At 32.6% G+C, this 13,668-nt stretch overlaps 1 protein-coding gene and 1 long non-coding RNA gene across 2 annotated transcripts in view; one reads left to right on the forward strand and one right to left on the reverse strand.

Moving 5' to 3' along the window:
* Positions 1-3,564, forward strand: part of LOC118191903 (uncharacterized) — a 98,443-nt gene extending 94,879 nt beyond the window's left edge. The window contains exons 3-4 of the long non-coding RNA XR_015043910.1: positions 2,811-2,945; positions 3,060-3,564. This is a non-coding gene — a long non-coding RNA (uncharacterized LOC118191903). The remainder of the gene's footprint in view (positions 1-2,810; positions 2,946-3,059) is intronic.
* The window catches only part of LOC118192763 (uncharacterized), a 475,278-nt gene that overhangs the window by 443,285 nt on the left and 18,325 nt on the right, over positions 1-13,668 (reverse strand). The window contains exon 2 of the mRNA XM_085826561.1: positions 13,069-13,164. Coding sequence (XP_085682687.1) covers positions 13,069-13,164 — 96 coding nt within the window. The remainder of the gene's footprint in view (positions 1-13,068; positions 13,165-13,668) is intronic.

Consider the following 13,668-nt stretch of genomic DNA (forward strand, 5'->3'; position numbering starts at 1 on the left):
AATATTTGTTGGCAAGAATTTAAAAAGTGATCTGCCGTTTGTGAAACGCCACAAAATGCCTTTCTGGGTTAATAAATAAATAAAAGGTACTGAAACTATGCTTCAACAAATAATAGAGACGAATCTAAATAACTAGTATGCCAAGAATCGAGCTTTTGATAGAGTAATTGCTACTATTCAAGCCAGGTCTCATAGCATTCTTAAACGCAGTGTGACAATTAAACATGTTTTTACAGTAAACTACCTTAAATATGCTTATAACAGTGTACGTTTATGCACACTATGGCAATTAAATATGCATATAAATAGCGTAGGCTAACGCATGGCAGAACAATTCAATATGTTTATATAGGTATGTTTATGCATAGTGTATGAAATTAAGTTGCCGTATGGCAGTTACATAATAATAAAAAATGAGGAAATTTGGAGTATTTAAGGTCATTTATTAAATTCCTTCAAAATACAAACCTTCATATCTTTTGTGCCGCTGGTTGCACTAGGGAAACATTTATACGAGCAGATAATAAAAGGCATGATACATAGATAGCCGTTTTCCATACCGTTTGAAGATTAGATTCACACTTCTTTGGATCTCTTCGATGCCAGAAAATTTTTTAATTCCACCGTAAATTCTAGTTTTAAAAGAGAAAATAGCCAGACAATAAAGTTGGAGAATAAGAGCATAATTAAATATACACATATGTTTTAGGGTCGTACGTGCACTTGTGAAGTTTTTTTTTTTTTTTTTTTTTTTTTTTTACGACATTTGAATGATGGGCATTCGAGCCGGGTTCATTTCCAGTTGAAAGAGCGGGCTGTTTGGTTGGTTTTCCTGATATATAAAGCAATTACGAGACAGATCTCTTATCTAATTCTTCACGGAGGCGTCCATTATTTAAGGTAGATAACCCTCGTGGTATTTCGTCCAAATAACCTATTCCAAACATTAATTTTTTTTAAACCAGAAAACCTGAAAAATTTAAGCCACATTTTAACTTGGGTGAATTATAATATATTAACTTGGGCGCATTTCGAAGCAGAAACAAGATACATCAACAATATCCTTACTGAGATTCGAATTACCAGTCTTTCATTTACTATACGGACGAGCTAATAACACGCCTTACGGGGGAATTCCTTACAAAGTGATTACTATGAAAGTGGAAGTGTGTTGTGCAACGCATTTTGAATAACAGCTTTCTGCCGAACAGTGTAAAATACAGAGTTAGAAACCATCCTCTTAATTCTCAGCGTTAAAAGTAGTTTAGTCGGTTAACCAGCAAACTATCTCAAAGATATGCAGCTTTCAGCCGTCAGCTTCACGGGGTTTTCTTTAAAAAAATCTGATGTGTACACCACATGACTTCCTTGTATTGGAATATTAAATTGGAATATTAAATTATACGCGTTTTTTCTTGAATTTCATTTAAACTTATTGGATTAAATTAAATCTACTTCGCCGACAGCGCATAAAGCACAATAGAATAAATGCATTCTTTAAAATTCACTCTAGTATTTGTTTACCATAGCGACACTCTGGCGCTAGATTCACTTAACAGTATAAATAATTATATAACAGTTAACTTATATAATAATTATATAACGGAAACTAAGTTAACTGTTATATAATCCAATAATTATATAACAGTTAACGTATATATTTCGTTCATATTATAACTCATAATGCACAAAATTTATATAATTTAAAGAATATAATTATATAATCGTTGCCACATGTTCTATTCAAATACTATAATAAAGCTAGAATTATGTATAAAAGAAATTAAGCAAACAAAACAAAAAAAAAAAAAAAAAAAAACAGTTTTTCACAGACGATTGAGTATTTCTCATTTAATTAATTCAGTTCTCACTTCGCGAGAAGGCAAAAATACATAAAAACTCAAAATATCTATATTAAAAATTACGAAGTAAATCTCAAACGCTTATTTCCTCGAAAAAATTCCAGAAAGAATTAAGCATGATTTAATTGGCAATAATAAATGAATGCGTTATCTTTGTTGTTGCGAAGCTAAGTTTCTCTAGATTGGCAACAAATCCACTAGTGTCCTGTTTCAAATGTAAACATCAATGGCCGCCATTAAAAACAGGCTTAGCGGCAATTAAACAACTTTAAAATTGCTGATAATTCTAAAAATATTGCACACAGATTTACTAAAGGCATAAAATCATTAACCGGAAGATAAAAACAGCATAATTCAATCATTTTTAAAGCAAAAAATGTACAATTTACAAACATATAAGAGTAAAGAAACTGAGATCACTGAGCCGGGTAACAGAGTGGATATATATATAAATATATTTATATACGTTTGGTGCTGCCGATTGCAACCAAAATACGAGGTGCACATCTACATGTTATAGCAGTCCTATATACAAAATTGCAACGTTCTGAGGCTACTCGTTTTTGGGTTATGCGAGATACGTACGTACGTACAGACGCCATGAAAAATTCTCTTCAGAATTAATTTTAAAGCAGTTTTATAATTTTTTTGAAGGAAAAGAGCATTTTATTCTGTCCTTACGTACAGATATCACGCAAAAACATCGTTAAATTGCATTCGATAGCGGTCAAAATGGATATTTTTGTTGAAATATGCTGCCTGAAACTTTTCGCGATTATAATACTTCCTTTTTACTTCGTACAAGGAAGTAAAAAGGACTTTGTAATTTTTTAATTCTTTCATTGCGTATGAGACAAAATATCCATTCACACAATATGATAGGTTTACATTCTTTTAAACTTATGATTCTGATGTGATTAGTTTTCATACTAAAAATTCTCTTTCCAGTGGTTCTTTCAAATTCTGATGGAAAAGAATCAAAGTTTTATAAGAGTGTTGAACCAAAATAACGATTCATCGTATAGCAGCTCCTATAATCTTCAAGTCAAAAACATTTACAGGAGGAACCTGGAAAAATTAAAAGTACGCTGAAGTGATGAGTTTTAAAGATTATTAGTCAATTATCCAAATCTTCAGTGTCATACAGTTAACTCCTAACATTGCTAACATTTATTGAAATTTCTTTCTGCTTTGCAGAGAAAAAGGAATCCTGTGAAGTTGTGTCTGCGTTTTCGCCTTACGATGTTTTACAGCGAGAAGTCATGCCCCGAGATTAAGAAGTCTAAAGTGCTGACCAAAGTCTTCGTTCTGCTCAACCCAGCAAGAAATTAGAATAGTCCGTAATATCAAAGAATGGATTTTAATATGGAGCTAAGTGGATTGCAGCCCCATTTTGAGCGGGGGTCAGCAATAAATCATTATTATATAATATGCAGAGTCAGTTTCTAAGAGCATCTAGGCGTCTAGAGGAACCAAGGTACTGAAGAGAGCATTTTTTGCTCACAAGGCAAAGAAAAGACAATTTTTTCTAGCTTTTAGACTTTTAACGTATAGCTATATATTATTTGATTTAAGATTACATATTATTTAAAGCTCATAAATAGATATACAATTTAACCTTTCACGGCGATTTCTTTCCTAAAGCGACTGCATTTGGAAAGGGACTAATGTAATCTTACACCCGTTCTCATGATTAAAATTTATTAACACGATATCATTTTTAGTATTCTTTAAAAAAAACTCATAATATGATTATGGTTTTTATAAACTTTTAAACTCTCAAACAGCCATGAAAAAAAAAATGTACTTTTACACAAAAAGGTAAGATCTCAAAACCTAGATTGGTCATACGGCTTATGTCATAACATGAGAATTTATATTGAAGCATATAAACTTCTCAGTGAATCTCTTATTATATTCTGTAAATGAACATAGTAACAACATATTTATCTCATACAAACATGTTGTCAACAATTGTATATCCAACACTTGTACTTCGCTGAAAACCAAATGCAATGAAATAGCTATCGTTATGGCCACTATCATAACAAGCCATCTTTGAAACTGCCCAGTATTTCTAAGAACATAAATAAACATCTGTATTAAAAGTCATCTTTCTAAGACGAAAACCCCCACAGAAGGTAAAAGCCATCTGAAACCATAATTGATCGTTTAAGAGAAAAATTATTTTTTCAATTAAGCTATAAGCCCATTACTTGTCTATATTGCTCTATCATATGGTATTATACCCATTCTTTCTTCTTTCAGGAAAAAAAAAACTTCGGATAAAAAAATTTCTGAGATCACTGATAGATTACGCATAAAACGTTTTTTTTTCTCCTTTTTTCTAAATTCTACCCCATTCCTTTAGAAAACAGAGCCTCAGATTACATTGTTAGCGCAGGCTGTCGAAATCAATATCTCTTTACATACATGCAGGGCTGGCATTTTATAATTCTGCTATTGAAATTTACTAATAAAATATTTATTAGTAAATTTCAATAGCAGAATAATTCTTAAAAATACTTGTGCACTTCATGCATAGTAATTCTTTTCATTGTCGTATTAGGAATAAGTGGGCAGTTGACTTCTCACTGTCTCCAGAAACAAGGTTAACTTAATAATGTCTTCCTTTTTTTAGGGTTATCAGTTCGATTTTTTTACGTGTTTATTCAATTAGCCATATTAGCTATTTTTAAGAAGGGAAAGAATAGCTTATGCTATTTTTTCAAATTTTTTCATTGTTCCTGGATTTTATTCCAATACATTTCTTTAAACGTCTTTATGGGCGTCTGCAAGGAAATTGGGAATGGGACACTTGTTTGGCGTAGAATCGAATAAAAATGTGTTTTAATATTGGTGCACGAATGTTGCGCATAAAATATTAAGTATATTTACATTAATACTACTTTGCATTCTACAATCTACTTGTAAATCTTTCAGATTAAATGATTAAATAAGAATTTACTAATGCAATTATTTGTCTCTAGGGCTTACCCCCCACACATGAAGAAAAGTTTCTATAGACACCCATGATATTGGTCAGCCCTGGTCTAGATAATGTAAACACTTTTGTATTAATCATGAGTATTCATAAAGCCTGTCAAATTGTGTCAATGTAAGGATGTTGAATAAGGAACAAATAGTAAAGTGTTAAGCAATTATTGATAGTAGTTGGCGAAAAAATTAGAGAAGTAAACGAGAATGTAAAGTATTGTATGAACCAACACGGATTTATGGCAAAAACATGTAATACATCTGCGTAAGTGGCGAAGAACAAGTAAGCAATATGGAAATCAGCATAAAAAAGAATCTAAAGACCCTTACATTGCATACCGAGGTGTACTTGATCAAAATTAAGATGACCTAAACAAAGTCCTTTTGTTAGCACTGTGCTCAATAAGCGTTTTCAAACAATAATTTCAATAAGCCTTAACCATTTAACTCAAATCTGATAATTCATTAGGAAATCCTTTACAAGGGCATGGGACTCCCAACAGCAACAATTCAAATGTCAAGCTTGAAATTTTAATATGGTGTAAAAAACAGTGGTGGGAGATCATCACTGTTTGGATACCACTATGTGGGAGATAATAGGTCCTTTGCTGGAAGGAGGGGAACCTATGTTCAATAGTGGTGAAATTTTTTTATTCTTTGAAGCACTTTGCTGCACATATAATTTATGAGTAAAGTAGACGTGACAAACGCTATACTTGAAATCTCCTTGTAGAATTTTCAAGATAGCAATCAAAATTTAGATCACCGTTGTCGGAGATCATCACTGTTTAGATCACCACTATGTAGGAAATAATAGGTCCTTTAGGAGGTAGATAGGTTCTAATAGGATAAATAGGGAGGGGGACTTATGTTCAATTTAAAAAAAAATTATTCTTTGGAGCACTTTGCAGCACATATAATTCACGAGCAAAGTAGATGTGACAAACGATATACTTGAAATCTTCTTGTAGAATTTTCAACATCGCAATCAAAATTTAGACACAAGGTTTATTTAGAAACAAGAAATTTTTTGGATTGTGATACAAGAGAAGTGAAGTTTTTAATTATGACACAAGATTCAAGAAAGTTCTTAAATTTTCTTGTGTCTAAATTTAGGAAAAATTAGACACTAGCAAATTTAGACCAAAATTGACACGAAAACTTAGATCTCTTTTGCATAACTGAACTATCGAAAAACATCCGTGAAATTTCCCGATGGTTCCGAACAAAAAGACTATTCCCCCCTACTTCAGTAGCCATATCTATTTGCTCACATGTGTCCAGAATGAGCAGCTGCTTGATACGACCCTCACCAACCTCACGTCCTGGGGGGAGGGGGAGAGTAGAAAAGAGAAGTTCGGGTAATCACAAGTACTTCGCCCTATTAATGAATATATTATGTTAATTATTCTGATTTACACCTTCATATGCATTATTATAAAGGGAGTGCTTCGGCAGATGTAAGTAAATACAAATAAACTTGTTTTAGTTGTTAAAAGTGTCGTGTTGTACGAAACAAGGAACAATCTCTGTTAGCAGGCTTTAGTTTTAAACATTAACAAAACCGCATAGTTTTCGTTTTATAAATGATGGAAAATACTGATTAAAAGTACCAACAGTTGATATTATATATCAATAGTTGTTAATGAATACCAATTACTTCTACCTCATTCCTCCTAAAAATATTATTAAATGAAAATATATTTCTTCCAATATAGCAACCTCATTATTTCAGGTTTCTTCAACAATATGAAGGGCCCACCAGCGGCCGAGCGGTAAAGTCGCTGAACACTGGTAGTTCGGTCCGAGGTTCGAATCCCGCGAACGGGCTGGCTTGCATGGGCGTTTTCGTGGTTTTCCCCATGTGAAACGTATATACGAGCCAGTTTCCGTGAGAAAGTCCTCCACGAAGGCATCCCTCCTCTTAGGCAGATAGCCCTCGAGGCTTTGCCATAATCACACACTTCAACAATATGAGCATTTCTATGCTTTCCTTTCTTCCGCCCCAAAAGAAACTGTTAATTTTCTCTCTCCTTTATTTTCTACTCAAGAGCTTTAAATATGTCTAAACACAGAACATTATGATTTAGATTAGGTAACCTGAATATGGCAAAGTGTGAGGGCTATCTGCCTAATGGTAGAGTAGTCTTCATGGAAGATGATGTAAGGAAAACTGGTTTGTAGTCACGTTATACAAGGGAAAATATTCGAAAATTAAGCATGCAACCAGATTGTTTGCCTAAATATAAAACCTGGTCGAATTATCTATATTTAGCGGTTTTTAACCACTTGGTCACCGGTGTGACGAAGAGCGTTATAAAATTCTATTATTGCAGTTTTTTTCGTAGTTGTATGTACTGATGTAGAACTCTAGCTATTTGATTGAATTAATACTCTTGCTGTAAAAGTTGTTAAATGTTTGTACTATTTCGCAAAGCCGTGCCTGCATATTTTTTCACCTGAGGCATACCGGTAAATTGCGCGCCCCGATATACAATGCCAGATTATTTACTCATTGGGAGGGTTTATATACAGTTAGTCAACAAAGTCTGCGTACATCAAGAAAAGTAATATCAAATCCAAATTTTAAGGTGCGAAAAGGGTAGTTTCTTAAAGTTTTATTTTTTAAATATTTAGTTTCAATAAGGGACTTTGAAATTATTTAACTGTAATATTTTCATATCTAATAATTTATGCACACTAATTTTTAAAAGATAAGTGGCCAGAAATGAAAGCCAATAAAGTTTGCGTACAACGCGAAGGAGGCGGGAGATTTCTTATCTAACTTTTAAACTTCAAACTTGAGAATGTAAAGAAGGTTACACTTTCAAGGTCATTGACTTCCGAAGCAAATTTTACGTTGATTAGAAGTTGTTATTTCTATTTTCTTTGACGAAAATGACAACCAATAAAAAGATTCCTTTAGTTACGAGACAACTAATTATCAAATTGAAAGATAAAGGTAAAACTCTTCGCTATATTGGTAAAAACATTTCAAAACCATTTTCTAGTGTACAAAGAGTTATTCAAAACTGTCTTGACACTGGTAGTTTTGCTGTAAAACCAAGATGTAGGAGACCGAAGAAGCTAACGCAGAGAGAAGAAAGAAAAATTCTTTTACGAATTAAACAAAATCCTAAACTTTCTGCTGCAAGCATTGCAAAAGACATTTTTTTAACTAGAAACAAAGAAATTTCTCCTGAAACTGTACGAAAAGTTCTCGAAAGGCCGATTATCATGGATGCAAACCTAGGTCTAAGCCATACATTTCCGAGGCAAATAGAAAGAAAAGAACTGCTTTTGCCAAAACATATTTAAACTCTTCTCAGGACTTCTGGAACAATCTAATTTGGTCAGATGAAAGTAAATTTACAACATTTAAAGTTAATGGCCACCCTATTGTATGGAGAAAACCAGGAACAGAACTGAATCTAAGAAATTTAAATCCAACTGTCAAACATGAAGCTGACGGTGTGGTGGTATGGGGTGTATGTCGTCGAAAGGAGTTGGAAATTTTCCCGTTATTGTTAAAGTCATGGATAAGTATGTTTATCTGGATATTCTGAAGAAAAATATACGAGACAGTGCCCGAAATTTAAACCTTTCTAATACCTTTATTTTCCAACAAGAAATCAACCCGAAACATACAGCTAAAATTGTGAAGGAATATCTCCTCTATCACATTCCAAGACAGTTGCGTACCACAGTTACCAGACCTCAGTCCAATCGAACATTTGTCGGTAAAATTGAAGAAACGAATTCGAAAACATAATATTACGTCGCGAAATGAGCTAATTAGTAAATTGCAGGAAGAATGGGCGAAATTTACGTCGGATGACACTGAAAAACTAGTTCAGTCAATGCCCAGACGTCTGCAAGCTGTTTTGAAGAATAAAGGATATCCTACAAAGTATTCAAGTAATCTAAAAAACTTTATTTTGCTTTTTTTTTTGAAAGCGTACGCAGACTTATTGGAGGGAATTATTTCTGAGTTTTTTTTGACAAAATATATTTTTGAAAAAATTTAAAAAGTATTACACTGATATTATTTACTTTTTATTTAAGCTTACAGTTTTAGCTAATAGAAGAAAAAAATGCAATTATTTAAATACATTTTTCTATGCTTTAAGTGTTTTTTTTAATTTAAAATTTAGTCTGTACGCAGACTTTTGTGACTAACTGTATATGTAGTATATTCAGGATAGGAAGTAAGAGGCAATGAACAGGAAATTGGAGGCGAGGACAGATTAAATCTTCACTTTTATTTTCGGCAACATGTTGCGGCTACGCACAAGTCGGCACATTAAATGTGCCTGTTCCAAAAGGCTTACATTTTTGATAATTTTGTAGCAAGAAAGCAGAGCAGACAGACAGCAGTGTAGCTAGGCCAATGCGTGGAAAGAAAGCACGTAATGTTCAGGATGAAATTTCAAGTCAGACTGAGTTAGTTTTGGTTCTCAAAGCATTCTGATTGGATGGTTAATATTGTTGTAAAATTATTATTGGCTGTTAAGAGTTTTAGTTCCGTTTACATCACCAGAATTACGTAAGAGTCATATGACATAGATTTTTCTCAAAATGACGCAGTGCAGAAGTGATTACTATTTTTAGAATAGAGAAGGGAAATTTACGTTGCTTCTTTACTTTTCTTACATATATATAAATTCAAGGTTTCCTCAAAGTGAAATAGAATAATGATTTAAATTAAAAGTTGAAAAGCATTAAAAATTAAAAATCCATAAAATTTCTTCAAATTTTCTTAACGCAGAGTCGTGTAGCAATAAAGCCGTTGCATGTGCACCAGAATATTTCTGGTCTATACCAACTGTTTGCTGAAACCGAAAGGGGAAATATTTCTGTATGATTAATTTAAGAATCGTGGGTTTTGAGGAGATGGTTATCGTCGAAGGTCCATGGCCAAGTGCGAAAAGTTCAGCCCAGAAGGTGTTCGACCTCATTAATGAAATGGTTTAAGAACTAAAAATTTTGTAAAATTTGTAATATTTCTTTTCTTTCTTTCTTTCTTTATTTTGAATGCTCATACTAAAATAGCGTTGCATTCAGTTTTTTTGCATATGATATTTTAACAGTGAAAGATGTTTTCGTTTTGCAAAGAATTATATGTTCAGGAAAGGAAATAAATGAAAGCAAATAATTATGATGAAGATATACATATCCAGTATATTAATAGTGTATTATAAAGCTCTTAGGATTAATCGCGAAGTTTTAAATGTTTGTAAACAACTATGTTAAAATTTTGCCAACAAATTTTTGTAGTAATATGCATTGTTTTTATTAATTTCTTTTGGGCATTTTATGGGACAGTTTCAATTATATATTTTAATTGAATATGAAGGAACTTAAAAGTGGGTACTTACGTGTTATCGCAACCACCTTAGTAGAAGTCACCAAATTTTTCAGGATGTGCCATACTCTAGCAACGTTGCGCATAACCATTCTTCAAGCAGCCATGCTCCTAACAATCCTTTAGTTAAGAAACATTACTATTTTCGTAGCTGTTCTATTTATTATATTCCAAGTTTCAATAGTTTTTATAAACAATTGTGATATGTTTTGCCTTAAACTTAATTTTAAAATATGCGCTTGTGAAAGATCTCAGAAATGGAAGAAACTACAATAAACGTTCTGCAGGAATGCTGAATTTTACAGAAAAATGCCTAAAGAGATCGATAAGGAGATGCGCTTGTTAAATAACCGGCGATGCTGAGGTTTTCTCGATGCCGAGTCTTCAGTTCTTTGATTTTTTTAAAGCGAAAACTGACCACTGTGTACTGGAGGAGGAAAACAACGCAAAAAAATTAAATAAAGATTTGGTAAAGAATGTGTTTTATTTAATATATAACGTAATCCTTATTTAATATTTAAAGTTGGTATTTTAAATTGTTAAAATAGGTTTTCTTTTCATATGTTGATACTGTATGTCGACTTATCATAAATATCGATAATTTGGAAATCATTCTGAAACCATTAGCGAAAACCATCAGCTTGCGCCCGGTAAGTAATTTTTAAATTATCATTTGTAAAAAATTGCCGAAATGCGCCAAGGTGGTTTTGTTAATACGTAAGTCCCTAAATAAGTTTTGTACGTATTTATTTCGTGTAGTATTTTGCAGACCTTGTGATTATGAGTCATCTGATATTTGAATTGTATAGTTTGAGAAGAACAAAAGATGTTATCAGAAACCTTTCTAACGCGCCTTGACAACGTTTGACGATGGCCCATCAACTTGGCGACATACTGGAAGTTTTCAAGAAACTCATTTTAGAGTCCCCAGGAGTGATTTTTCTTCGGACTTCCAGAAGTGCTTATCTCTTCTCTTGGGTTTGGTTAATTTGATTTTGCCATAATCAAATTAACGAGGAGCGAACGAATAAATTAATGATAGCAAAGCACACGAGGGCTATTTGTCTAAGAGGAGGGATAACCTTCGTGGAGGATTTTAAAGAGAAACTGGCTGGTGTTCATCTGCAGCTGGCTGCACTGGTGTTCACTTGCCATATAGTATCCTAAGTAGCATTAGTAATCTCCAGATGAACTATATTTTACGGTTGTTAATGTCGCGTAAAAAGCGAATTTGATTTTTCAGATACCTCCATTAAAATGTCTTTTGCGTTCCTCGAGAAAATTTTCTCTGTTTAGTGACATTCTGTCGCTCACGTCTTCAGATCTTACTGCAGTAGGTACTTTTCTTTAATGCTTTGATTTTACTATCAAGGTCATATCTGCAGCTAAATTAAGTTCTTGTGTCATTTATGTTGATTTCCATTTCTTTAAGATTTATGCTCTTAATAATGTAATGATTTTTAGAAATATTTGTCTGTATTGTCATTAATTACCCAGACTCGAAAGAAAATTCATTTATTGAATAATTACTGAAAAGCGTTATCAGTATTATTTCTTACAATTATAGTCTGTAACACGTATACGAGTTAGTTTCCCTTAGAAAGGTATCCTCCTCTTAGGCTGATAGCCCTAGTGTGCTTTGACATAATCTATCAAACCATGGTTGGTTTTACGAACAATTCCAAAAATTCTACTGTATCATACAAGATTACTTCTGCTGGAAAATACTGAGCAACAACAAATATTTTATCTTAATATACAGTAATACTGCTGGATTGCCTCAAGCGGCACTTTGAGTCACAGAAATTTATTACTATATCAACTTCATATACATCTGTTGGCGATATATATGTTGCTCTGTGGTATTCAGAAAATGAACAAATGTTATTTGAGATAAATGTTGATACCAATATTTGAGTTCAAATAATCAGTTATATTGATGCGAAAGCATTTAATATAAATGTTTTTATACCCAGATAAGGAAAGTTAAACTCAGAATTCTAGAAAATATTTTTCAGCCGTTTTAAAAAATGTTTTAAATAAAGCGACAAAATTCTTGCATTTTAAGTGTTAAATTTGTAGATTTTTTGGTCTATTCTCAATTTTTACGACATCAGTTGTTTGTGATAAATTTTATAACAGTAATAAAGTTTTTGATTTTAGCTCCCACTCATCACTAGAATTTATATAAATATACTTTCTTTTTAAGTTGCACATTCGTAAATAACAGAAAATAGCTTGCTAGATTAATGTTTGCTAGTTTCAGGTTTAAGCTCTTTTATAATTTTGATAAAAAATTTCCAATTTCAGATGAAATCCGTCAAGATTTCTGATGAATAATGTTATAAGTTTACTTTTTCTTCCTTTTTTCCTTCTTTTTTTAATAACTTTTAAGCAACGGGTACTTAGTCTTAAGGAACATAATAAGAAAATGAGATAAGCATATTTCTTACTACAAAATTTCATTTATCATCCCTAATTTTTACGAAAGGAGAATAAAAATAGTAAATTTAAAAACCCGATTTTAATCGAAATTATTGAATAAAATAAATTAAATCAGACAAAACCAAAATGCATTTATTTAAAATTATCATGATATTTACTTCAAGTTCCGTCAAGTCTAACAACTATGTAACGGGTTAGTTTCACTCAGCCTCACAGTGAATTACATTCCGTATCTTTTTATTAAATTCACCTTTAATAACTGAAATAATTCTTTATGTTTTAAAACAGCTGACGAGAATCCAATGAAATATTTCATGAAGCTACAGAGGCAACAGTATGCTTAAGTTCAAAATGTTTAACACAGCACGAATTTGAACTTTCTGAGGGAAAAGGACTTACCATCTGCATCTATGGGATCATTTTCTTTCGTGTTATTCCTGCCGCAGAGGATAGTATCTTCGGCGCTCTCTTCTGTGAAATCTTCCACATCATCCCCTACTGACAAGAAAGCAAATGTTAATTTTCATAACTTGCATTTTATTAAAATCACAAAAACGGAATGAATACTGGTATAACATAATTGATGGTTTACCAAAATTATAAATGCTCACAAGCGGCCGAGCAGTAAAGCAGCTTTTTGACCTGGGTTAAAATCTCGACGTAATCTCGACTGTTTGGGAGTTTCCTGATTTTCGCCATGTGTGAAGTTTCCTTAGGAAACGAAAGTATTCCTGCAGATAGCTCTCTTCTGTTTTGTCAAGAGCTAAATAATCTAATAATTAAATATAAATGATAAACTATTAGTTTGATTCTAGTTTGTGTCACTGTCATTGAAATAGTGGTTAGCAATGCTGGCTACCGTATCGTTGAGTCCAGGCTCGAATCCCGGAGATGGATGTTTATAAGTATATAGCGTGTGCCTAGCGTGAGGGCACTCAAAGTATTGCGATCCGAAATTCCAGGTTTGGTACCATGGGAACTGGGAGGGAAAACTCTTGG

Source organism: Stegodyphus dumicola, chromosome 1 (genome assembly GCF_044657685.1).
Source record: "Stegodyphus dumicola isolate Sdum_Otavi_A_Nest chromosome 1, ASM4465768v1".
Taxonomy (NCBI): Eukaryota; Metazoa; Arthropoda; class Arachnida; order Araneae; family Eresidae; genus Stegodyphus; species Stegodyphus dumicola.